This window comes from Sciurus carolinensis, chromosome 14 (genome assembly GCF_902686445.1).
Source record: "Sciurus carolinensis chromosome 14, mSciCar1.2, whole genome shotgun sequence".
Taxonomy (NCBI): Eukaryota; Metazoa; Chordata; class Mammalia; order Rodentia; family Sciuridae; genus Sciurus; species Sciurus carolinensis.
In genome coordinates this window covers 35,420,355-35,447,027 of record NC_062226.1, presented here as the reverse complement: position 1 = coordinate 35,447,027, position 26,673 = coordinate 35,420,355, and the positions used below count along the sequence as shown (strand labels likewise).

The window sequence follows — 26,673 nt, the reverse complement described above, 5'->3', positions numbered from 1 at the left end:
GTTTGATCCCTAGCACACAAAAATAATAGAAGACAGAAAGAAAGAAAGGGAAGAAAAGAAATGGCATCCCTGGGGACATAGCTCAGTTGGTAGAGTGTTTGCCTTACAAGCACAAGGCCTTGGGTTCAATCCCCAGCACCACGAAAAAAAGAAATGGCACCCATGTCTCTTTTTTCATCTGGATTCTGTGACCACTTGACTGGTAGAAATGGCAGCAGTGATATAGTACTCTTCCCAGGCTGCCTCTTGAGATGATTCTTCCCTCTTGAGATTGGAATCCAGCCTCCAGGCTCTCAGGATGTCCAGGACACACAGAGAGGTCATGTGCAGGTGTTTACATCAACAGTCCAGCCCAGGGTCCACTGCCAGCAAGTATGAATGACCAGACATAAGAGCCTTTGAGTGACTCAGCCCAGCTACCAACTCCTGCACGGCCCAGCCTGAGTGAGAAGGTGGCTGAGCCCACCACCCCAGGGCCACAAGCAGCAACAATAACATGATCACTGTTGCTTTAAGTCAATGTTTTGGGATAATTCCTTATACATCAATAGGTAACTGAGGGACTACATATGACAAGAAAAATTTCTGCATTAAAAAAAATTAACAAAGCTATACACAGTAATCCCAGGGACTTCAGTGGCTGCAGCAGGAGGATCACAAGTTTGAGACCAGTCTGGGAAACTTAGCAAGACCCTGTCTCAAATTAAAAAATAAAAAGGGCTGAGTGCACCAATTTGCAATCCCACCAACAATGTATGAGTGTACCTTTTTCCTCACATCCTCGCCTATACTATTGTTGCTTGTATTCTTGATAATAGCACTCTGGAAAGCAGTATGGAGACCCCTTAGGAAACTTGGACTGGACCCACCATTTGACCCAGCTATCCCACTCCTTGGCCTAAACCCAAAGGACTTAAAATCAGCATATTACAAGTGACACAGTCACATCAATGTTCATAGCTGCTCAATTCACTACAGCCAGACTGTGGAACCAACCCAGATGCCCTTCAATTGATGAATGGATAAAGAAACTGTGATACATATACACATGCCATAAAGAAGAATAAAATTATGGCATTTGCAGGTAAATGGATGGAGTTGGAGAATATGATGCTAAGTGAGATAAGCCAATCCTAAAAAACCGAAGGCCAAATGTTTTGTCTGATAAGTGGATGCTGATACATAACAGGGAGGTGGGAGGGAATAAGGGAAGAATGGAGGAAGGCTGGACTGTGTAGAAGGAAATGAGGGGTGGGGAGAGGGTGGGGGGAGGAAAGATAATGGAGTGAGACAACATCATTACCCTATGTGCATGTATGATCATACAAAGGGTGTGACTCTACTTCATATACAAGCAGAGAAATGAAAAGTTGTACTCCATTTGTGTACAATGAATCAAAAAAGAAAAGAGTCAAAAAATACATAAAATAAAATAAATATAAGAAAAAGGAAAGGGCTGTTCAGTGGTAAAGTGCCCCTGGGTTCAATCCCCAGTACCTGAAAAGAGAAAAAAAAAAATTAACAATTAAATTCAGGGGTTGGGATGGGGTGTAGCTCAGTGGTAGAGCACTCACTTAATAAACACAATACTCAGGGCCCTGGGTTTGATCCTCAGCACCACAAATTTAAGGGAAAAAAAAAAAAAAAAAAAACGAAAAGCCCTATCTCAAAATATATGCAAAATGTTCCAAATGAAGTTAAGATTTAAATGCAAAAAAGTGAAATTCTGAAAGTCCTATAATACAAACACTTCTATTTTGAATTTTTGCACACTGAATTTCAGTCCTGTGTCCTTGTGCCCCCCACCCCCAAAGCACTTAGGAGGTCCTCCTCCTCTGAGGCCAGGCCTGGGCAGCAATCACTCAGAATGAGCCGCTCCAGCCTCACCACCCACTGAGCCTCAGAACCTTAATCACCTCCCCCCCCCCCCCCCCCCCCCCCCCCCCGCTGTCCTCCTCCACCTGGCGCTCCCCCACCTTCTCCTCAACAACCCCGCCTGGATAGGCATCAAAGTGACAGCCTCTCCAAGGGTTCCCCAGTCCAATACCTGGAAGTCACCCCTCACTCCTCTTCACACTTCCCACCTCCACAAGGTAGGGTACAGAGCCAGGGTGCTGGGCTTGAATTCTGCCTCTTAGTGGCTGTGCGACTTTAAGGAAATGACTTCACTGTTGTTTTTGCCTTCAGCCTCCTGTGTGTAGGCTGGAGAGAGGAACAGTAGGCACCTTACAGGTATAGAAACATGTTGGCACTAGAGAATCAACACCAAAGGTGTTGGGGACCACTTTTATGATGACTAGTCTCAGCCCCTGAATCCCAGGTCACCCTCCTCCGCTGACTCTGGCCTCCTGGGCCCTCAGCTGGCTCTTCTGGCTCCATCCCTACTACCCAGTTGTACTGATTGAGCATCAGCTGTGAACTTCACCTTGGGGAGGGGATGTGTAAACTTGTCCTATCTCTGATGGCCAGGCCTGTCCAGAACCCAGAGCCCTTGCCTCTCCTTGGTGTGTGGAAGGAGCTGGGCTCAGATGATGAGAGGATAGAGCCACAGGCTGCACTGTCCCCAGAAGGCCTGGCTTGGGAACAGAAAACACCTTGTGTCAGTGTTTGATGTATTTCAGAAATTTTCCCTGAACTGGCTTAGCAGCACAGATAAAGGTCAGTGGGTAAGACATTTATTAACGTGTTACTTATGAGAGGGAGGGGGCAGGGTAAAGGTCTAGCAGGGACCCAGATGGTACAGGGACTTGCCGTGTGATCCCAAACTGGTAATGTCACCTCTCTGTGCATATCTCAGTTCCCTCATCTGGGCCTTCATGAGGACATGGATTCTGATAAAATCAGTGGAAAAGAGGTCACTCTGTTGCCTCAGGGCCCCCCGGGCCTGGGAGCAAGTAACTGAACAGTCTTGGACAGAAAAGAAGCCAGCAGAGCCAAGGGAGAGACCAGGGTCCTCTACTTTTCCAAGCTGGCTTCATCTCATGCAGCTTTGACCAACTGCCGTCTTGGGGCTCCAGGGTGTGGGTTTTTGTGAATGTGTTCATATTTGTTAAATATTCATTACAGGTGTTGTGCTGTTGTTATAAGCACTGTATATAGTTCATCTCTCAACAAGCCAGGAGGCAACCACCATTATCATCCCCATTTTATAGATGAGGAAACTGAGGCACCCAGAAGTTTAAGAACTTCTCATTGGTGGCAGAGTTGGGATTTAGACCCAGGCAGTGGGGCTTCCCAGCCTGAGTTCCTTGAGTCTCTCCTCCACAGTCTCATTCCTGAGCAGCACCTTCTGTGACCTTGGGCCCATGCAGATACCGCCTTGTGTAAGGTCACAATAACTCTTAATGCTGAGTTATCCCCATTTTGTGACTGAAGAAACCAAGGCTTAGGAAGAAATATGATCTCACTGGGGTCAAACAGCTTGTAAGTGGCAAAGCCAGGATTCAGACCCAGGCCCATCTCATTACACACTGGTTCTGCACATGACCCCATATGCTTGGCCCTGGACTTATGCATGTACTACCTTTAGCCAGTTAAGGTGTTCAGCAAGCGCGGGTGGCCCCAGGAAGGGGCCCCAAGAAGGGCCCCTCACAATTGTGGGTTTAATATAGGGAAGTCTTTCAAACATTACAGGGGTTGTCAAACTATCTCTTTCCAGCTTCCTGAGAGTATGCACGTCAGGACAGGGTCAGTCCAGTATGTTTGAGCAGAGGTCCTTGCCGGGAGTAGTGTGTCCAGGATGGAACACACCTAGCACAGGTGTTGAGGGCATCCTCCTGCCCTCCCGACTCCGATGGCCTCCTTACACAGACACAGACATTCACATACACACTCACAGAGGACGCTCCTCTGGATGCTCCTCCACACTCTCCAAACCCTAGCCATGCTGCCTCTGGGGCAGCAGACGTTCGTGCTCAGCTGTGTCACCCGCGACCCCGAGAGAACCAGTCCCAGTGCCATTAGGGCTGGCAGGCGCACACAGATGCCCAAAGCCTGGACTCACATCCCCACACGCAGTTGCGAAAACAGCCCCAACCGCACACCCCCAGCCCGCCCCGCCGCCAGCTCCGGCCCCGCCCCCTGCAGGCCCCGCTCAGGCCAGCGCCGCGGCTCCGCCCCCACTTCCGTCTCGGTGGGTCGGGCCGGGCGGTCAGTGTCTTGCGGCTGCAGGTTGGATGAGGCTGGCGCGACTCATGAAGGTGTTCGTCACCCGCAGGATCCCCCCCGAGGGCAGGGCAGCGCTTGCCCAGGCGGCAGAGTAAGAGCCCGGAGCCCCCGGGTCGGCCGGCCCGGCCGTCTTGGTATCCGCGAGCCGGCTGCGGAGCCCTCGGCACCCTGGCCCCGGCCACACTGGCGGGTAGTCGCCCCCAAGCCGCAGGCTCCCTGCACGGGGTGACTCAGCGATCTCCAGGAGCTCCTTGGGGGCGCCCCGAGCTGCTCTGGGCGGGTTGGGAGCGTCTTTCTGAGTCCCCGATTGTTTAGGGAGCTGGCTGAGGTGATCCCAGGGACCAGAGAGACGGGGCCTGCAGCTTGGGCTTTGGACACAGACTTTCCAGCTGTGTCCGACCGGATCACGATTGGAGTTTTGGGGAGGCTTTGATTATCTTTTCTAGGGTCCAGCTCTTACCAGGCTCCTAGCCAGAACTCGGGACCTGGCACTGGGCCGGTAGGAGGGACCTTGAGCATTGGTCATCAGCCTTCTGAGAGGAGAGATTGCCCGTGAGGCAAGGTCCATGCTGCTAATGCTTTACCCGCTAAGGTTGGCTGATGGGCAGGTGGGGTCAGGCACCAGTGGTGGTCACTGGTCTGGCCACGTGGAGGGTTGGCAGGGGACTTTGTTGACTCTTTTCCCATTGAACCATTTCTGTGGGCCACCCTTACCAGGTGCCTCATATACACAAACTTAATCCTTGCAACACTGTGAAGTCAGTATTTTAATTTGTATTTCACTAAAAAAAAACGGCTGGAAGGAGTGAGTAACTTGTCCAGAGTTGCACTGCCCCTGGTGGAGCTGGGGTTTGTACTTAGCCCCCCGTGGGATCACAGTCTTACCTGTGGGACCACATTCTTGCCGTGTTTGCACTTGCAGTGTCAGACTGGGAAAAGGTGGCAGCCAGCCTCAGCAACCAGTTCTAGGGAAAATGAGATTTGTTTTTGAATTCTGTTCAGTGCAGCACAGCCTCTGCCTAGGACCCATTTTGTACTAAAGGGAGAAGGAGAAGCTCCCACTGCTGGAGCACCTATGCCGTGCTCACCTGGGGGCTCAGGTCAGGAGGTGCTGCCGGAGGGGTTGTTGGAAGGTGCAGCGGCCGTCCTGCATCTTGCTCACACACATGCTCCGTTCATGTGGCTGCACTGAATTGATTTTTGGTCTTTTTGCAGTATTGGGAATCAAACCCAGGGCCTCGCACATGCTACCACTGAGCTACACCCCAGGCTGCCCTGGCTGGGAGGAGTACCTCGTTTCCAGGAGCTCTGAGGAAGCATGCCCTCATGCTCCGGGGCAGACTGGGCTTGAGCTTATCTTTCCTGGCAAAGTCTATGATGGGGGTTTTGAGTTTCATGGACTCAGAACAGAAAGAGATGCAATTGATCATTGAAACCAAGCTCCATCTGATGCAGGAACACCCCCTGCCCCTGTCCTTCCCTATAATTGGTCCCTCAAAGGTCCCCTGTGAGTGTGAGAAAACTTTTCTGGTGTTGAACTGAGAACTGTCCCCAGGACTACCTCCATTTCTACTTAGGCTTTGATCTGGGGTTCCCCAGCCTTTGTTGGCTTCCTCTGCTCTGTAATAGCCCTTTACCCCCACCCCCAACCACTCTCTGTGGACATTTCGGAGGTCACACCTGACCCTGATTCCCCTGAGCCAGCCCCAGGCAGCCTGAAGCCAGAGCAAGCAGAAGATAATGCCTGCCAGCGGGGTTAGGGCCCTGCGTCTCCTGAGTGGTTGGTCTTTCCCTTCAGCTGCGAGGTGGAGGAGTGGGATTCAGATGAGCCCATCCCCAGCAAGGAACTGGAGCGTCGTGTGGTGGGGGCCCATGGCCTGCTCTGCCTCCTCTCTGATCGCGTGGACAAGGGTCTCCTGGATGCTGCAGGTGTGTGTGTGTGGCGGGATTCTGAGGCTGCCTCAGGCCCGTGCATCTGAGGGCCTCCCTTGCAGTGGTGGACCAGAGGAGCAGTTGCTTCCGTCTGGCTCTTGATACCCGTCCTCCCTGCTGTGAGTCCCTGGGGTGGGCGTTAGGAGGGCAAAGACCACAGTGTGGAGCTGTGAGGTGGGGCTGGGAGAGGGCACCCCTCCCACCCTGCACAAACTTGCTTTATGACCTTGAGCAAGACCCTGCCCCTTTTGGGTCTGTGTGCAGCTCAGTGCCCAGCACCAGCAGGTACCTAGGATGTTTGCATGACCCCAGCCATGGGTCTCCGCCCTGGGGTAGGTGAACACCCCTGTGAAGTTGTGTCGTGACAGTTTGGAGAAGAGGTTTGCACTCCAAGGCTGCCACGTGTGGAGAGAGTCTTGTGAGTCAGAGTGAGCCACTCCAGGCCCTGACCTTGGTCTAGCTACTGTCTCAGTACTCTCAGTATCCATGGGGAGGCCCTAGGGTGGCCAGTGGAGATTCCAGGCCTCACTGGATGAACAGTGCAGTGGGTAAGAGCAGGGGCCTTGGTGTCTGAGACCCTGATGGGAATGACTGGGCCAGGACACAGCCTCCCTGAGCCATTGTGTCTGTTTGAAGATTTACCTGAGGAACAGAGATGCTGGGCTTTTAGTCTAGGAAAATAATAATAAGCAGGGTTATATAATAAAGCATCCCCAGGGTTGATGCTTTGAGTTCCTTGAGGAAGGATGCAAACAATGCATTTTCCATACAACAGGGGCCAACCTCAAAGTCATCAGCACACTGTCCGTGGGTGTCGACCACTTGGCTTTGGATGAAATCAAAAAGCGGTAAATGTAGCTGGGGCTCTGGAAAGGTCCTGGAGTGAGGGCAGCTCTCAGAGAGTGGGAGCCATTTATCTTTGCCCCTGAATATTCAGTGAGAATGTCAGGTGGCTGGTGATGAAATTTATCTACATGTGCACCAGTCAGTTAAAACAAACTCAAGGTCACAAAGTGGGTACCTCCATGTAGTATCACCCTTTCATGTTTGTGATCTTTTCTGATCCTCACAACTCCCCTGGAAGTAGAAAATGCAAATATTATTATTATTTCCTTTTCTGATGAGGAAATTCAGAAAGATTAAGTTATTACTGGCTCCAGATTTTAAACTCCAGTCTTCCATCTTCATGTCCCTCCTAAAGAGGGAGATAACCCAAATGGGAATGAGGACTAACCATTCCTTAGTGCTTATTTACAATTCTGAGCTTCCTGGTAGGCAGAGCAAAGGAGCAAAGCAACATCATGGACACGATCCAGCAATAGACATCGGTGAAGGTGCTTGAGGCTGTTGTTACCACCAGATGTTTGATTCCTAGTGGGATCCGGGTGGGCTACACCCCAGATGTCCTGACAGATGCCACTGCAGAACTTGCCGTCTCTCTGCTACTCACCACCTGTCGCCGCTTGCCAGAGGCCATGGAGGAAGTAAAGAAGTGAGTGACGCCTGGCGGGAAAGTGGGCTGTGCTCAGCAGCTGGTTCTGAGCACCTGGGTCAGCCTGGCCCAGATGTGCTCTCTGTGTGGGTTGTGCCCCAGCTAATGAGGGGAGAGGACTTCACAGAGTGCGACGGAAGGGCCCATGGTGAAGTCACAGGAGAAGAGGGCACCTGAGGGATGAAGACGTCCTGCTGGTGGTGAAGCGTGGGAGCAGATCAGGGCTGGCATGGCAGAGTGCCAGGCGGAGTCCTCTTGGGCACTGGGGTGATGCTAAGCGTCCGTGATGCCAAAATCAGGAACTGAGGACCAAAATTTTTCATAATCCTTTTGGGAGCCACATCTGACCACTCTACCATGAGGCTCAGGGATTTTCAGTGTTAGGAACAGGGTGCCACCCCAGACCTGCTGAGGGTGCTGTGTCGCGCACACCACTGGCATGACCAGAGTTGTACATTCTGGCCTGTGGGTTCCAGAGGGGGGTTCCAGTCTGTCCCCAGAGTCGGGGAGGGTGTTTGGAGCATGGGTGGAGATGCAGGTGCAGGCCCTTGGAGAAGGTGGCCAGGACGCCAGCCAAATGTGGGATGTGGGCTGAGTTTGCGCAGTGCTGAGTGTCCTCTTGCTGTCCTGTCTAGGGAGTCAGCACATTCTCAGTGGTGGCTCCAGCCAGGGCAACAGGGGCGCTGTGACTTCACTGAGAGAACATGGTCTCGAATCCCCGGTCCTAGTTCTGCTGGGAGTGGGGCCTCAGGCGAATCACTTAGCTTCCCCATATGCAGAAGGGGGCGAGAGCCTCTGAGTCCTGGGAGCCCTCCTCGATTTGTGTCCCCGATGGCTTTAAGGACGGCACGGTCCCTGTTGCATGCTCACGGTACTGAGCGTGCATATCACTCATTCCACACGCAGTCGTTTGACCTGAAGGTGGGTTTAGACCTGGGACCACAGCTGGGGGTGCTGGTGTGAGTCCCCATGGGCCCTCGTCTTGCCCGGGCCAGGCCGCTTACCCTCCCCCCTCCTTGCAGTGGCGGCTGGACCTCGTGGAAGCCCCTGTGGATGTGTGGCTATGGACTCACGCAGAGCACTGTGGGCATTGTGGGACTGGGGCGCATAGGTGAGACTCCCCCGCACACCTGCCTGCTCCTCCCCTTGCGTCTTGGACACAGTCCCCGGTGCCACACACCCGAATGCTGGTGGTCCCTCTTGGAAAGGCTGCCTGAACTGCATCCATCAGGGCAATTTGCCTGCCATAGGGACATCTGCGATGAAAAGACACAACTTCACAGAACACAGGCAAAGGAATGAATAAATAAAATCAGGACTAAGTGTTAGAAGCCAGGTTTCCTGAGAATTCCAGCTCCATAAAGAACAGATGAAAGTACTAAGGAGGCTGAGGCAGGAGGATTGCAAGTCCAAGGTCAGCCTGGGCAATTTAGTGAGATTCTGTCTCAAAATAAATAACAGCTGGGTGAGGTGGCACATGCCTGTAATCCCAGGCAGAAGGATCTCAAGTTAGAGGACAGCTTCAGCAATTTTAGTGAGACCTTGTTTCAGATAAAAACATAAAAAGGGTTGGGGATGTGGCTCAATGGTAAAATGCCCCTGGGTTCAATCCCTAGTACTGAAAATAAAAAACAAACAAACAAAAAACAACCAACAACAACAAGGTCATGGTTAGGGATGCTGGTGGGGGCCTTCAGGAGTGGTTTACTGTGGGAGAACCTGTGCTCCCCAGGCCTGGGTTTTCAAAGGCACTGACTTGTGACACCTTCTCAGAAACCAGAGGTCTCAGTGGGCAGTTTATTTGCCATTCTGCAGACACAGCGAGCTTCTTTTCTTCTAGTGACCCCTATTTAGAGAAGTCTAACAGGAAGGCCTGGCTGGACCAAGCAGCTGTCAGTGGTTCATTGTCCTCCCTGCTGCAGGGGTGAAGCTAAGGGTGGGGAGTGTGGATAACCTGTCTGGCCAGATCGCGGTCTTGTCGCTCACTGGAGAGTTGCTTGGAGGAGCCCAGCGACTCTGGACATATTCCAAGTCTGAAAATCCAACTGCCCAAGCCTGGCTCAGCAGCCACGTGTTTACAGAGGTCTTGTAGGTTGGAGCGAGTTGGCAGTTGGACGGTACCAAAGCATCCAGTGAGGCCTGGACTGCACTGACAGAGCAGTGGATCCGAAAGGAGGGAGGGGACAGCTTGCCCCGGCATCTCCTGGTATGCCAGCTGCAGTTCTTGGAGAAGGTTAGCAAATGGCCCTCAAGATGACTGGGCCATGTGAAGACAGCATAAGCCAGTCACAGCCGCAGAGGAGCTGTGGCACTGCCTCCAGATCCCTGAGGGCAGCAGGCTGGCTGGGGCCTGGTTACACCTAGACAACCCTGAGCTCGGATGAGACAGGAACCGTTAACATGGGAGTGTACTGATGAAAGGCTCCGCTCCTGAGGGTCTCCTGTCCCTGGAGCTGCTGGGAGCTGCCCTTGTCCTCCGAAGGGTGGGGAACAAGCCATGGACTCTTGATTCCTTTCCTCTAGGTCAGGCTATTGCACGGCGACTGAATCCATTTGGTGTCCAGAGATTTCTCTACACAGGGCGCCAACCCAAGCCTCAGGAAGCAGCAGAATTCCAGGCCGAGTTTGGTAGGTAAAACCTTGATTTCTGAAGGAGCTGTCTGTACTCAGTTGGGGGTGGGGTTCTTTTCTTTAAGATGGCGTTGGCAGGTGGAATGCAGGGTTCCAGGTGGTCTGGGGGCTGCTATGCTGTGTCCCTTGTGTGTTATCAGAGTGCAGGGCATTCCCTCAACCCATGGGTACTACTGTGGAGGCGTGCAAGGCTAAGGAAGAGCCAAGCACTTTGTTTCCTTGTTCCTTAAGCTGGTGATCCCCACCTGGTCCAGGTGGGCCCAGCTCCTGGGGGGCTACACAGTGTGGTGAGCAGAGGGCAGGCTGGGTCTCGACCATTCTACCCCTTTAACATGTCTAGCTTGATGCTGGTGAAATCCAAGTAGTGCAGATGCCGTGTGACCTTGAGTAAGCTCCTGTCCTCTCTGGCCATTCCCTACCTGTCCGACTAGCAGGCTGGGTGTGATGGTGTGGTTCACCAGGGTCCCACAGCCACTAGAGCAGTCCAGGTGCACACAGGCTTCAGAAAGTGTCTCGGGGGGTTCTGTCATGGGGAGTGGGAGGACACCATCTTGCTTTCCCTAACCTGGACTCGGCCTCTGACGGAGCCCTGCCCATACCCAGTGCCCATCGACCAGCTGGCTGCGGAGTCTGACTTCATCGTTGTGGCCTGCTCCTTAACACCTGCAACTAAGGGGCTCTGCAACAGGGACTTCTTCCAGAAGATGAAGAAAACAGCCGTGTTTGTCAACATCAGCAGGTAGCCTAGGGCCACCCAGCACCCCTGGGTCACCCAGAAGGTCTGGAGAGGGCCTTCCTTGTTGGCTGCTGCCATCTGGGGTTTTCTTCCCTGCAGGTTGTTGAGAGACCAGGCCGAGCTTGCCAGTCTCCAGCACCTCTGAAATATAGTAAAGGCCATGCAGAGCCAGGACAGGAAGAAACAGTCAGAGAAGGGCTGGGCCAGTGGTGTGGTTCGGGGAGTGAAGGCCTGATGGGCAGCATGTCACCAGGGAACCTGGAGCAGGTCTTTCTCTACCACGAAGAGTCGGACTTTCTAATCTGCATGGCCCCTTGGAGAGCTTCCACACTGCTAAGCCTGTCATGAGTTCAGTGGTGCGAACCTTTATGCTCCTGCGGAGACAGACCCTAAAACTCAAAACTCATCCTGGCTCCCCAGGATGTCCCCAGGCATGCCTTCTGGTCACAGGGCATGGACTGGGGACAGATCTCCCTCCTCTGCCAATCAGGAAGGGTACCCCCTTCCTGATTGGTACCCTTTCAACCTTCTATATCAGTTTGGAGGAAGGAATTGGATGAGGTCACCCTGAGGGTTCATGCACCCCAAAAGTCCTTGTAATTTCCAGTGTTTAGCTACAAATAAGTGCACCATGTACAGGACTGTACAGGGGACTGTATTACAATACTCCTTATTGCACAAGTATGATTTAGTGCACCATATGAAGTTTCTAGAAAATCAGCTCTTTCCTTCTGTAGCAGCTCACTTTGATGGATGCAGTTTGGTGTCTATACATTTCTCTGCTCTTGTTTAGGCAGGTGCCTAATGGCATGCTGTAGTTCTCAGCGGGTAGTCTGGGGGCTAATCAGATTAGAAACACCTTCAAGGGGCCCAAAACAAATGCAGACTTCTGGGCTTGTTTATGCCATAGTGCTTTAATCCTTCCAATATTCCTAGGAGCTAGAAGGTATTCTGTCTTACAGAGAAGGAGCCTGAGGTTCAGAGAAATGAGACACTTCACCAGGGTCACAAAGCTAGAAAGTGTCAGGGTTAGGGGTTCTCTGAGTATAAGATCTGTATTCCTTCTGGATGCTATGGTACATACCTGTAATTCCAATGACTTGGGAGGCTGAGGCAGGAGGATCACAAATTGGAGGCCAGCCTCGGCAACTTAGCAAAACCCTATCTCTGTAGCTCAGTGGTAGAATACTCCTGTGTTCAATTTCAGTTATGCAAAAAAAAAAAAAAAAGAGAGAGAAAAGAAAGAGACTCTCTGTAAGTGTACTTTAAGATACTGCTTCAGAAGTCACTACCAAGTGCTAGGTTAGAGGAAAAATTCATATTGTGTGTTGTTCTGCCCTAAAGGTGGTATGGGAGGAGGACACATTGGGGCACCCATATCACCAACTGTCATCTGCAGGGGAGACGTTGTAAACCAGGATGACCTGTACCAGGCCTTGGCCAGTGGTCAGATTGCAGCTGCTGGACTGGATGTGACAACCCCAGAACCACTGCCTACAAACCACCCGCTCCTGACCCTGAAGAACTGTGGTAAGGACTCTGCATTTCCAGCACTCATCGCTGCCCTGTGAGACCAGTGTTTAGAAGTGGTCATGGGGGCTGGGTGCAAAGCTAGTGTAAGCAGTGCTAAACAGAGGGGACACACCCAGGGACCACAAATTTTCGGGCTATTAGTGACACTTTGCCCCTAAAGGAACATGTAAAGGTGACTGGCTTTGTATCTTATCCCAGTCTCCACGAGTAAAATCCATTACTGTAAATTGCTATTACCAGCGTGTGAGAAAATGAGTAACGACGATACTAGTGTTTAAAACTGTACCAGTTACAAAGCTGTCCTCTCAGCCACAGACTCCCTTCCCTGTTCTGCTCTGTGGGCGAGGCAGTGCCTCTGCTATGCCCACTGGTGCTGCCAAGTTCATCAGTACGGGGCACTGGATGCCGGCTCCCTCCTGCCTTCCGCTCGCCTAAGTGGCGTGGCAATGGTTCTTCCCCTAGCAGCAGAGGACTCCAGTTTCTGGGCCCTCACCAGTCAGTGCTCCCCGCAGGGTCTGAGCTTCAGCTCCCAGGGCCCTTCCTTCAGCCTTCTGCATTTTAGCATCCCACCCTTTCCCCCAGAGATGCTTCTGGCAGTTGCTACCTAGGAAACTAAGTGCAGTGGTTCTCATTCCTTGCTGGTTTGCTGGTCACCTAGAAGGACTGAGCCAACACAGGTTGCTGGGCCCCACCCCAAGGGGTTCTGGGTAGCAGGTCTGGGGTCTGAGACTGTGCATGCCTAACAAGCTCCTAGGTGACACCACTGCTGCCGGTCCTGGGACCACCCTTAGAGAACCACAGCCTTAGTGCATGCTGTTTTGCCCTCTCAGCTACCTAGTTAACTCATACCTAGTGACAATTTTTTTTTTTTTTTTTTTACGGTGCTAGGGATTTGAACCCAGGGCCTTGTGCTTGCAAGGCAGGCACTCTGCCAAGTGAGCTATCTCCCCAGCCCACTGATAATTCTTTTCTCTCTGATCAGGCAATGCTGTGGTTTCTGCCTCCAGACCACTGAGTGGTCAGGGCTGTGGGTTATCCATTCACATTCCTGAATGGAAACCCAAACTAGTCCTTTACCGTCATCCCAATGAATGCTCTCATTATTGAATCCCTTGGAAATTCTTCTTTCCCCACCCCCACGCCAGCCTGCAAGGAACACTGGCTGTAATGTCAGGGCTGTTGCTTGGAGCCAGAAAACTGGCCCCTTTCCCTCATGTCTGGAGCCAGTTCGGCACCCCGGGATACTGCTTCAGAAGGAGCTCTTTAGGGACAAGGGACTTCACTTGCCCTCAGGGAACTGTGGGAGCGGTGCTGTCCAGCATTTTGACTTGGGAGTTATTTTTGTAGGTCAAAAGCCCTGTGGCATCACTTCCAGAGTCACAGGGGTGGGCTAAGTTGGTGAATGGTTTCGCCATCTAGTGACCAAAGGGCTGGGTTAGATAGGCACCAAGGCCCCCTATCACCTTGCCATGCTTGTGTTGAAGCTTTGGCTGGGTTTCAGTGGCCTCTGTCCCTTTCTGTTACTGTGAACCCCAGCCTGGGGGAGTGACGGAAGGGAAGGCAAATAGAATACCGGGCTAGGTTCTCTTTTTCCTTCTTTCTGGCAAATCCACGCCATGGAAGGAGGCCTGGCCTACACTCTTGAGCTGTCCTTCTTGTCTCCTCTTTTTCTAGTCATCCTGCCCCACATAGGCAGTGCCACCTACAGAACTCGCAACACCATGTCCTTGTTGGCGGCTAACAACTTGCTGGCTGGCCTGAGAGGGCAGCCTATGCCCAGTGAACTCAAGCTGTAGCCAGACAGGAGACCTTGCGGCTGAAGCCACAGTGCTCTGCGGTTCCAGCTGACACACCCAGCTGGCTTTGGACCCACAGCAAGTGCCACAGGGAAGCCTCATCTGTACTGATCCTGCCAGGGCAGCTTGGTGCTGATAGATGTGCTTGCCTCTCGTGGTTTGGTACACCTGAGCCAAAAGCGTGTAATTCTATTATTAAATAATTTTTCTGAGAGACTGTCTCAGCCTGTGACTGGGGGAAACTAACAAAAAGAATTCGCTTACCTTTGCTAACTTGGGGCATCCGGTGACCTGTTTCCAACCCCAGCCCTCACCTGGGCATTTTAATGTTTAGATCCTGCCTGAATTCCTTCTCTTGTCCATCACCAAGCACAGTCCATTTAACCATGGCACTGAACCTGATATCTAGGCCATCTGGGAAATGAAAGAGAACATATAGCAAAGGAGAGTTAATTAGAAGAAAGGACTAGGCTGGTCACATTCTTCTCTTCTTAGTTAATTGGAGGCTGGTGAGTTTCCCCAATTCCAAAATGTGTTTCTGCACCTACACTTTGCTCCTTTGTGCATCTTGTCCATTGCCCCCCTCCTCAGGTAGAATTTGTTGTTTTGGTACTGGGGATTGAACCTAGGGGTGCTCTGCCACTAAGCAACATCCCAGGCCCTTTTTGAGACAGGGTCTTATACTAAGTTGCCCAGGCTGGCCCTAAACTTGAGATCGTTCTGCCTCAGACTCCTGAGTTGCTGGGATTATAGGTATGTGCCACGGGAGCCTGGTTAGATGTTCTTTTCCTTTTTTTGTAGCAGGGGCTTGAACCCAGGGGCACTTAACCATTGAGCCACATCCCTGCCCCTCCCCGCTTTTAGTTTGAGGCAGGGTCTTGCTAAGTTTCTTAAGGGCCTCACTAAATTGCTGAGGCTGGCTTTGGACTTGTGATCCTCCTGCCTCAGCCTCCCAAGTCACTGGTATTATAGTCCTGCACTACTGTGCCTGGCTAGATGTTCCTTTCTCACTCTTTCCTAAGGCCAGGACACAATGGCTGTTGCCAAAGCTCTGCTAGGTGCTGAATCAGCTTCCAGCTCTTCTACCAGCCAAGCCAAACTGGCTTTAAACTTGGGAGGCAGGTACAGAGCAAAGTCCAAGGTTGAGCGGCCCTCAAGAATAAGCAGTGGACTAAGAATGGAAGCTTACCCAAGTCCACAGCTCAAAGACATGAAGGGCTGGGGAAAGCAGAAGGAAACATTTGAGCAGAATGACCAGTTTTTGACAACATTATTATCTAGGGGGCTTAGTTTTTAAAAGTACCAGTTAAAGCAGGTCTAACAGAGAAAGAACTATTTCCTTATTTTCTTTCAACCCTAAGAACCTAAGCAAAGAAAAAGAACACATAATTAGAGGCATAAATATGACAAATTTTTTATTTCAAAATCTCAAATTTTGACCAGCATAGCACCACTGACATGGGCGCCCTGATGAACTTGATGATGTGCTCACCAGAAGAGATTCTACATGATTATGCCAGGCTGTGATTAAGGCTAACCAATCAAAACTCAGGTCCCCAACACCAGATAATCCAGGTACAAACTCCAGACCATAGGAACCCAGGGACTGGTTTTCAGGGAACCTTGGAATTAGTTTTTAAGTGCTACTGCATTGTCCAAGGACACTGGCCTGCAATCTTGCTTCTCACACGTAGAAACTAAGAGGTAGATGAGATTCCAGGTTCCATCCAGCAGTGGGAGAGGCAAGGCGCCAGGAGTGTCAGAGGCAGGCCCCAAAGCGGAGTACACTTGAGCGCGAGCAGGGGCGAGGGGGTGGGCTCCTGGCAGCACCTAAGATAGAAGGCGAGGAGGGCCGCACTCTTCTGCCTGTGACGCTGGCTCCTTGCCCTAGGCCTAGGCTGGGCCTCCTGCTCTCCTTGCTGACCCACCTGACTCCTCACAGGACATGGGTCCTACGTCACATGGTGGTGGCGGCTGTAGAGCCCCTTGCACCTTGTTCGATCAGGACTGCTGACAATGAGCCACACACACAACTGGATTTCACAGATGACTCCATATCCTCCAATGGTCTCTCTCCCATGTCTGCTCAAAAGGAAAAGTCACAGGTTTCCCTTTGGGCTTTCCTCCCTGGGAATCAGTTCCTAGGAGATGCCAAGTCCTCTGTGAACATTATGGGTTTCTCCATAGGTTTGAAACTGCACACACTAGATAAGAGGAGAAGACACGCTCAGTTTTGTTTTAGGCTCCACATAAATACTTCGTTTTCTAAATGTAAGAACTGAATAATTTTTCTGAAGTATGCACAAATGGTTTAGTGTCTCTGAGAAAGCCATATAAAAAAATAAAATGAACTCATGGTCATGCACAAACTGAAGTGAGTTCTACAGAGATGCATGAACCCATGCTGTTTCCCCTGGTTGTATGTGAGCCAGGATGTGGCCTGACACAGGTGCCACCAACAGCCCTGATAGCATGTGTCAGAGGACAGCAAGGTGAAGCTGGGCAAGTGAGGCAAGAGGGCCCAGAAAGGCCCTGGGCAGTGACCCAAATACTATTCCCAACAGTTCTGAATGCTCCTAGGTGACTTGTGTGCTATGGACCACCTAACTCTCTTTCAGAGCCTGGAAAATATTGATCCATTAACATGACCTCATTTGGATTTTAAACAACACTCAGTATTCGGCTGGGTGAGCAAACTAAAAGTTTAGGGTCTATACTTTTAAAGTATAGTATATAACAGTAATAAAACCCATGGAGGGGTGGCATTATTTTTGGTTAGTTTGTAACTGAAAACAGTAATCTAGGCCTGGGAGAGATGCCATAGGGTACAGGAAGAAAGGAAGCAGAGAACAGGCTTGTCTGTGGGTGGGATGCTTCAGACTGGACTGGCCTTCGAGGTCTGGATGGAGCAAAAGATAAATGCACCATAAAAACCCCACAAAACATGACTCCACATCATCAGAACAAAGACAAACACTAGCTCTTTCCTGACTTTCAAACATGAACTGTAACATCGGTAATACGAGTTGGTTAGAATACTGCTAAAACCGCACATACAGAAACAATACCTTACTTGTCACTCCATATAAGTACAGACTCTGTTTACAACTTTGTCTTTAAAACCAGCAACTTTTAAAACATCTATCCAACAGAGATGTATTCAAAAGTATATACACCTATTAGTCTAAGAGAATGCTTGCCCTGGACCCAGTGTCAGCACCAAAGTGCAGTGTCTGTGACTGCAAATCAGACAAAAATAAAAAATACAGTACTTTCCGAGGCCTAGGACTAGCTCAGGATACACTTTAAAGCATTTGTGGCAGACGGGCATGTCCTCAAGGGCCTTCCTTTCAGACAGGCACCAAGGTGCCACCGGTTACACATAAGTGTACTTTGCATCACTGTACAGGGATACAATATTCCCGTTACATATAGGATATGTAATTAAATGCTTCACAGAGCTTTACAAAAATTGCTAAAAAATTTTTTTGCACTTCAATTTTTAATTTTTAAATGTGCCACTTTTAACATCAATTACAAACTACTTTATGACTATGTCACTCAACCCTAAGGAAGAACTTGGTTCCAGGGATCACATCCCTCTCCCCAGATGTGCATTTCACTTGGAAATGCTGCAGCACAAGTGCTACACGTAATAGTCGTCCACTTACTAGTCACTGAAAATTGCAAGAGCCACTGGGCAGTGGAAGCCCTCAAACCCAATGGCATTAACCACCCACCAAAAACAATTTCAGTTTTAGTCCCACAACTGGCCACGCTGTCTCCCGAGGACAAATAGTCAGAGCAAAGTGCTGGGAAGATTGCTGCTCTGCCAGCGCAGGCAGGTAGTCTTGGAATGTTTATACAGGTGGCTGGACTGACTAAACCTCTTGCCACACTTCAGGCAGGCGTACGGCTTTTCACCTGTGTGAACACGGATGTGCTTCTTGCAATCAGTCAATGTCAGAAAAGTTTTGCAGCAGATTTTGCAGGCATACTTGCGAGCTCCCTCTACAACTAAGACATTGTGTTCTGATAAGGCCTTCTTGCACTTTGACAGGACATCAGCAGAAGCCCTGGTCAACTGTGGGGGGCCAGGCTGGGAGGGATGGCCATTTTCAAATGAGGATGTGGTCCCATTCATCATTAGCTGGGAACTGGCTGAGTTTTCTGGGATTTGTGAGCTCCTGACGGAAGTCACAACTGGCATTTTGGGAGCTATGCGGCGGTAGTATGGAAAGTTACTGGCTCCTCCTCGTGGAGAACCCATCATTACCCTGGAGAAGGAGGAGTGGAGGCCCAAACCAGACCTGGAAAAATCCATCCCAAACTGTTCTCCTTGGTAGCCTGAAGTCTGCACGCAGGGTAGGCCCATCACCTCCTGCATGGGCCTGACGAAGTGGGAGTCTGCAGGCTCGCTGAATGGGTTCTCTACATGGGAGCCCGGGGCAGAGGAGGGCCCGCCCGCAGGCCCAGCCTCTGGACTTAACAAGTAAGGGGCCTCACCCTCCAACCTGCAGTCACTAGTGGTGTTCGGAATGTTATCATCATTGTTTTGATTTGCACTGAAGTTACTTCCTCTGCTCTTGTTGAGAAAATTTGAAATACTGAAAGTGGACTTATGTTCTAGGTTATTTGTAACTTCCAAAATGTGGATGTCACCTACCCTGTCCGTGCTAGACTGGGGATCTGAAAAACTCCGATCACTGCTTTCAGGGCTGAGGTCTATCTTCTCTGCACTGACCACAACCCCTTCCACTTCCACAGACTCACTGCCTTCTGCTTGAGAAGTCACATCGCTCACTTCATCCTGAGGCTCAGGTGAGCTCAGGGGCTCAGATTTCACCACCACCCTCATGTGCTCCTTCTCACCAAGGCCAACCTCAGGATTCTCACACTGGAAGCCACTTTTCTCAGTTGCAGCTTCCTGCTCAAAAGTAGTCTCCACCTGAGTTGCACGAGAGGCCATGGACAACTGCGCCATGTTACCAGCACTGTTGTCAGACTGGCTGGGCACTTGGGCATCTTCTTGAGCACCAAAAGTCTGGTCAAACATCATAGTGCTGTCTTCCTGGTTGTCAGTCATTCCATCAGCTTTAGGATTATCCACAATTTTCAGAGAATCTGGTGAAAAGAACTCCTCTCGAGAATGAACCCCTGAAGGCCCATTCTCTGGGGTGACATCTGAAATGGCAGACTCATCCATGGAGGGTCGCAGGCGCTGTCTGGCCCGCTCCTCTGCAGACTGCTTGCGCTTATGAAGGCGTCGCATGGGGAAGGGTGTCCGCTGGTCCAGGTTACTGCGCATGGATGAGCTCATGGGGGCTGGCTGCTCCTCACCGCTCTGGCTGGAATTGAGGGCTGAGCTCACGATGCTTAGTCCCAGCTGCTGCAGCATAAAAGAGCGCTGCATGCGGGCACTCTGCTCCTGAACGCGCTCACTGGGGGGAGACATGGGCAGCGTCCTTGTTGTTAAGTAATGTTTACATGCCTTAACAACAGAGTTCAAATGCAGGTGAGAGGCTGCCAATAAGACATCCATAACATTACTCTCCCCCAGCATGAGGGTGGAGGTATACATCATGTCAATCAGCGCAGCAAAGGCCTCCGCTGTCACTACTTCGCTATCCAGCTGGATCATGTTCATGGTCTGATCTCCCTCTGCCACTGAGAACAGAGCTCGAAAATGCGTGCTACATGCTGCCAGCACAGAGCGGTGGGCTTTAAAATGTCTATTCCCCACGACAATGACACAATCACACAGTTGGCCATGAAGTCTCTGGTAGTTCAGCTGCTGGAAGATCTGCTCAAAGTGGCCAGGAAAATCCATGATCCTATAGGAAAAGAAATGATAGAAAAGCGTTAAGATTTAGAGAAACTTAAGACAAAGCCAGAACTCAAAGGGCGAGACCAAAAGAAAGGTGTGGATGGCTAAGCCTGCACCTGTTAAAACCCTGTGATGTCTCCAATAATGGGCACACAAACTAAGAATTAGTCAGATAAGGAGCAGATGCCAATTTGTGCACACACGTGGGCTCCTTACAAGCTCCCTGTAACTCTTCCTATGACCCACTAAGAATACCAAGGGCCTGAGTTATCAAAGACCAACGTGTGTGTGAAGGCATATTGATCTCACACAAGTTGCTAGCATTCTGCATTCCCTGGGAGCAGCAAATGAATGCCAAGAGATTCCAGTCTCCACAACCTTAAATAAACAAAAAGGGCAAATCAATATTAGAGTGGAAGATTTCTGGTTCTAGATGGTAGTGAACTGCATACATGTACTCCCCCCATCCCATTCCTGAAACACCATTAAAAAGACACTACAGCCAGTCCTGGTGGTGCACACCTGTAATCCCAGTGGCTTGAGTTGAGGTAGGAGGATTCCAAGTTCAAAGTCAGCCTCAGCAACGTAGCGAGGCCCTAAGCAACTCAGTGAGACCCTGTCTCTAAACAAAATATAAAAAAGGACCGGGGATATGGCTCAGTGGTTAAGTGTCCTGGGTTCAATCCCTGGTACCAAAAAAAGGACACTCTAATTTTTGGTTTTGTTGTTGTCTTAAAAGCATAAACCCTAGAAAAATCAGAATAGGTAAAAAAACATCAATGGCATTTTGGAAGCTGAAGAGCAGGTGAATGAGTGCTGACTTTGCATTCTCAAAACACCAACTTTTAAACTGGCAGTGGATAAAACAATCTGACGTATATAAATCCCTCTCCCTGAAGGCTCAGAAACAAGTGGTTCAGGTCCCAGAGGTGAGATGAAGACAGGAGGCCAGGCTGAAAGTCTATTCAATTAAAAAAAAAAAAAAAAAAAAGGGAAGAAAAAGGTAAATCTACAGAGACAGAGTAGATAAATGCTCATCTGGGGATAGGATTAAGGAATGAATACAAATGGAAAGAGGGATTTGGGGGTGGGCATGACAAGGTTCTAATTCTAAATGTCCTAATTACATTCATGGTATACAACTAAAAAATGTACTAAAATATGTGAGTTGTATACTTGTTACAAGAAGCTATTTTATATATATGTATTATAACTCAAGAAAGCCCAATAAACTATACATCAATTTTTAAAAAAATGGGAAAAGAAAATAAGATGAATAATCTTGATCCAAAGTAAAATTTTCAGAGTCCATTTTGAAGTATAGAGTTTGCATTAAACTCACTGTTTTGACTACTTTAAGTATCAATATATCTTTAATGATATTACAGCTTTCCAAAGCTGTGTCTGGAAATATTTAAATGTCTGTACAATTTTACCTTCTGGAGTCATTAGAAATAAGAACTTCTTATTCTTATCTGAGAAACTACTACATGTCCTAGAAACTTTGTGACTGATGATTCAAAGTCTCTACCCTTGACTTGGGATAATCTCTCATTATGTGGTTTAAAAAACAGGGTCAGTAACTCCAAAGAGGCACTCCTTGGTGCCCTCTGCTCACAGGCTCTACAGCTGAAGGAGCCCTCTCCAGAGACTCAATCTGTGGCTTCTGGGATGGAGTTAGGCTGAACATGGCTAAGCCTCAGGATACAAATATGGAGACTGAAGAGCTAATGCACCCAGGTTACTACAGATAAGATGATCAGACTCAGTTCCTCAAGGGAAACAGACTAGTAAACAGGCAACTCTAATAAAGAATTACAAGTGCTATGACAGGGGAATGACAAAGACGAAGGAGGGGCTCCTGCCTCTGGCAGTGGTGGCCTGCAGTGCTTGAGGAACTGAACCTGTACTCAGGACACTAGGTGACCACTGAGGCTGGATCAGACACTACACTGAAAACTGAAGCTTTAAGTTAAGTTTGCGTACAAATGATGGGACACCCTCCGACCCCTTCAGCTGCTCAGTCACTTGCAGACTAGAAGCACAGAGCCTGGAGAATCTGATATTTGGGAAGCCCCTCCAATACAACAGGTGGGACCCATTTAGTTTCCATATGGTGAGGCCCACCTGTCCCCACTCAGCTTCCAACCACAGTCAGTGCTTCACTCTTAAATGTGAACATTCAGGAGCAACATAAACTGGAAGAAAAAACTTCTAATACAAAAGACAAAGCAGCAAATGGATGGGGTCAGGGAAACATTTGGAAGAAACAGAAGCAATGCAGGAAAAAACAAAGAAAAGAAAACTAAGGGGGCTGGGGGTGCGGCTCAGTGGTAGAGCACTTGCCTAGCATGTTTGAGGCACTGGATTCGACCCTCAGCACCACACATAAATAAATGAATAAAATAAAAGTACATGTCCATCTACAACTAAAAAAATAAAAAATAAAGAAGAAAAACCTAAGGGGGGGGAAACACATGTAATTAACATCATCAGAGAGAAAAAAACAGCACATCCGTGAAATAATATGTTTTTTACTTTTTTTAAAGAAGAAATTAAAAGTAGCAAAAAATTGTGTGTTTGTGTAATCCTCCTGCCTCATCTTCCTGAGCCCCTGGGATTACAGGCATGCACCACCATGCCCAGTGTAAAAAGTTTTTTTTTTGTTGTTGTTGTTTTGTTTTTTTTCAAAAGTAACAGCCTTTAATGTTACAGGATTTGGCCCTCTAAATTACAAAGTTATTTCTCTACCCTAACCAAGTGTTGTAATCAATACAGCCCTCCCAGATATCTACTAGGTGCTTGAGACAAGATCCCTCCCAGTTTTCCTTCCAAACTAAAATTCCTAACCAGAAAACTTAAATTATACTCATGAAATTAACATTCTCAACACCAGAAATAGGTTGAGGAACTCTTGCCTAACATTTGTATAGACGTTCATGTTGACAAAAAGAAGACACAGGTTTCTCATTAAACTTTTGTTTTAATGGGACTCAAAATTCTGTGACAGATTTTTGGTCAAGTTGTTTCCATTAAAAAGTACTGATTTTAAAAACTAATAACTTAAAACGGATACACACACACAAAATGGTCCACAAGACATTCTTCTTTCCTTCTGAAGGTTTTACAATGCATTGTTGTCATTACCAGTCTTACTATTAAACTTAAATGGCGATTAACACAAACAATTCCAAGACTGTTCTTCCACCACTGATTAAGACTGGGGTGGCAGGTGTTAGGGGTAATATTCATTTAGCCGTCTAAGCTTTCTGGGCAGAACTGGTGACCTTGCCAGCTCCAGTAGTGTTCTTGTCCACAGCAACCGTCTGCCTCATTTCACGAACAGCAAAACCACCCAGAGGAGGATAATGAGAGAAGTTCTCAACACACATGGGCTTTCCTGGAACCATACAACGATGGCAGCATCACCAGACTTCAAGAATTTGGGACCATCTTCGGGCTTCTTACAGGAACAGCGATCAATCTTTTCTTTCAGCTCAGCGAACTTGCAAGCAATGTGAGCTGTGTGACAATCCAGTACAGGGGCACAGCGAGCACTGATTTGGCCTGCATGGTTCAGGATAATCACCTGAGCAGTGAAACCAGTTGCTTCCATTGGTGGGTCGTTTTTGTTGTCACCAGCAACATAGCCACGACAAACATCTTGGACAGACACGTTCTTGACATTTAAGCCCACATTATCTCCATGAAGAGCTTCACTCAGAGCTTCATGGTGCATTTCCATGGACTTTACTTCAGTTTTTTACAAAAGTTAGTAGAAGTGCAGGAAGAGAATGATTGAGGAACTCTCAAGCTGGGCGAAGTGACACACTCCTGCAATCCCAGCAGATGGGGAGACTGAGGCAGGAGAATTGTGAATTCAAAGCCAGCCTCAGCAACAGTGAGGCGCTAAGTGAGACCCTATCTCTAAATAAAATACAAAATAGGGCTGGGGATGTGACTCAGTGGTCAAGTGCCCCCTGAGTTCAATTCCTGGTACCCAAAAAAAAAAAAAAAAAAAAAAAGGAGGAGGCACTCTTGTAAACAAAACAAAGAAGAAAGAAATTAAGTGAATGAATTTTTTAAAAAGGATTAATTAATGATGTCCAGCTCTGATTATAAGAAAGACAAAAAACAGAAAACCGAGGAGAGAAATAATTTATGAAACATCAAAACAAATTTTAGAACTGAAGAATTTGCTTATGAAGATTAAAAGAGCCCCTAAGTGCTCAATGATATGAACGAGGAAACAAATCCCTACACTTCCAGACAGTGACATTTTACAACACCTGAGAGTAAAGATCCTGAGTTGGGGGCAGGGTGGGGGAGTGACAGGTGACAAAGAATCAGGAATAAAACCGACATTTAGGCTTTTCCAAAGCAACAATGAAAACTAGAAGATAGTTCCTTCAAAATTCTCCAAGAAAATTATTTCAAATTTAGAATTCCACATCCTGCCAAACAATCAATTATGAGAGTAAACCAAGGCATTTTCAGACAAGCAAGAACTGAAAGGTTTACCTCCCTCATGTTCTGTCTCAAGAAGCTTCCAAAGGATGTGAAATAGAGAATAAATCAGGAAAAGAAAAATGAACAATATAGGAAACAGAAGATCCACCACAGAAGACATGCAAAGAGAATTCTAGATGATAATAAAGCTCAAGATGACAACTAGGCAGTGGGCCAAGAGCAACCAGTTCAGACCGGAGTCTAGAGGAAGATGGAGTAGCCAAGAAGAAAATCTCTAAGGAGGTTAAAAAAAAAAAAAAAAAAAAAAAAAAAGGAATAAATAGATCACCTGATGTGGCTGAGAATACTAAGCATTTAGCAGTTTCATCAAAGTGTAAAAACTATGTTATTAAAGAAAAGAAAAATTTTAAATGAGCCAATGATTAGCCCCAAGAAAAATTAGAGGTGGTTTAGTTGTAGCATACTAAGTGGTTCATTTGTGGACAAGATTTACAATATCACATGGGATATTGGAAGTTTAAGGGGAGGCAAATTCACATGGGAGGTGGGGTAGAGGAGATGTGTTAAAAAAGGCAGTTATTAAAAAAAATAACTATAAGCCTATGGAATTATGTGGTTTTTAAAATATAAATATATACATGTAAGATTAACTTTTGGAAGGGGGTACTGGTGATTGAACCCAGGGTATTTAACCACTAAGCTATATTCCCAGAACATTTCTTTTTTTGAGAGAGGGTCTCTCTTGTTGCTGAGAGTCTGAGTTGCTGAGATTGGCCTTGACCTTGTGATCCTCCTGCCTCAGACTCTGGAATTGATGGGATCATAGGCATGCACCACAGTACCTGGCTTAGATCCTGACATTCTAAAGCTATTACCCTGAGATTTTTGCAAATCTCCAAATTCACATATACTACTATGGCATTTCACAAAAATTGCTACAAGTAGAGATCAACATGGATGCCAAGCAGCTTACCAGGCTCAACCACTTGCTCAGGCCAAAGTTGTTCAGGATCCTGGGAAATAAAAATGAAATGGAAAACTCAAAATTCACCAAAACCAAGGGTTTATTATGGCAACTGAGAATACTATGCCATTTTGTTGGCATTTTGCTGGCATTATGCCTGTAAAAAATTTTGGAATAATGTTATCAGCAGTAGCCACATGTTGGTCATATTTTTTTACTTCATTTTTTAAAACCTTTGATGACTTTCCAACAATAGAATATACTTTCCAAATGAGGATGTCTGATCTTTACTATCAGGTATGGGAGGCAGTCACTGCCACATAGCTTACTTGCTTTGCCAAGATTTCCTGCTGAGAGCAAAGAGCCAACAGTGGTGGGCAGTGGCACACATCATCCTGGACCCCCAACCAACTCACAGCTCAAGATTGTGGGAGATTAAACAAAATGTAATTACTGCTCACAGGTCTGCGAGCCTCTGCCTTCAAAAGTAAGCTCATACTACTAAGTGCCAAATTCCAAAAAATGAGCACGTTGTAGTAAAAACATCCTGGTTTGAGGAGTTAAATAAACTAAACAGGGAGTTGCTGCAGAAGCTGTACAAGCTCCAGAGTTGCACTAAGAACTAGAGACCATGTAAACTTGGGTCCTATTAGAAAGGCAGCAGCAGACATTCAGCTTACTGCTTTCTCTCCTCCCAGAGAAAACCGAGTTGGCAATGTTGCAGCAGCAGTCTTGGGTGGCAGTAATGGAGGTAGTGGTGGCAGTAATAATAAAATATAGTACAGTTACCTCTCAAGTCCTCTACATTCTTGCAGTTATTATGCTAAGTACTTTTTATTTACACTATTTCTAATCTTCAAAACAACCCTGCCAGGTAAGATTTCCTACTTCCCAACTAAATAGCATTTCGACCCAACATTTTAATTTAAAAAAGGATGTAATATTCTCTCCAATGCTTTTCTTTTGCAACAAGCAGCAGAAGTTATGAGAAAAAAATAGCTTACTTTTAAAATGTCAATTAAATCTTGAGTATAAAAAGAAACCACCACCCTTTTCCACAAAAGGTCATTTGCTAAAATATTCAATCCCTACTTTCTATAGAAAAAGCATAAATAGCAAAGAAAT

The 26,673-nt window shown here is 48.1% G+C and overlaps 2 protein-coding genes across 4 annotated transcripts in view; one reads left to right on the top strand and one right to left on the bottom strand.

Moving 5' to 3' along the window:
- Window positions 1–4,128: 4,128 nt before the first annotated feature.
- On the top strand, window positions 4,129–14,501 carry Grhpr (glyoxylate and hydroxypyruvate reductase). The gene is made up of 9 exons (XM_047523666.1): window positions 4,129–4,258; window positions 5,966–6,096; window positions 6,875–6,947; window positions 7,475–7,591; window positions 8,614–8,702; window positions 10,115–10,219; window positions 10,826–10,961; window positions 12,358–12,488; window positions 14,166–14,501. Exons 1-9 carry the CDS (start codon window positions 4,176–4,178, stop codon window positions 14,285–14,287), a joined length of 987 nt encoding a protein of 328 aa, XP_047379622.1. The 5' UTR covers window positions 4,129–4,175; the 3' UTR covers window positions 14,288–14,501.
- Window positions 14,502–15,689: 1,188 nt separating this feature from the next.
- Window positions 15,690–26,673, bottom strand: part of Zbtb5 (zinc finger and BTB domain containing 5) — a 31,670-nt gene continuing 20,686 nt past the window's right edge. The window contains exons 2-3 of one of the 3 annotated variants that reach the window (XM_047525794.1): window positions 25,558–25,597; window positions 15,690–20,121 (exon numbers count right to left, since the gene is read on the bottom strand). In XM_047525794.1, the coding sequence (XP_047381750.1) occupies window positions 18,087–20,117 (2,031 nt within the window). In that variant the 5' untranslated portion in view covers window positions 20,118–20,121; window positions 25,558–25,597 and the 3' untranslated portion in view covers window positions 15,690–18,086. The remainder of the gene's footprint in view (window positions 20,122–25,557; window positions 25,598–26,673) is intronic. The other 2 variants (XM_047525795.1, XM_047525793.1) reach the window with 2 other exon arrangements.

Bases quoted from the DNA above. Each gene is read 5' to 3' on its own strand.
- Grhpr (XM_047523666.1), top strand. From the start codon at position 4,176: ATGAGGCTGGCGCGACTCATGAAGGTGTTCGTCACCCGCAGGATCCCC. The intron at 6,948-7,474 runs GTAAATGTAGCT...TTTGATTCCTAG, and splicing joins TTGGATGAAATCAAAAAGCG to TGGGATCCGGGTGGGCTACA. The intron at 7,592-8,613 runs GTGAGTGACGCC...CCCTCCTTGCAG, and splicing joins GCCATGGAGGAAGTAAAGAA to TGGCGGCTGGACCTCGTGGA.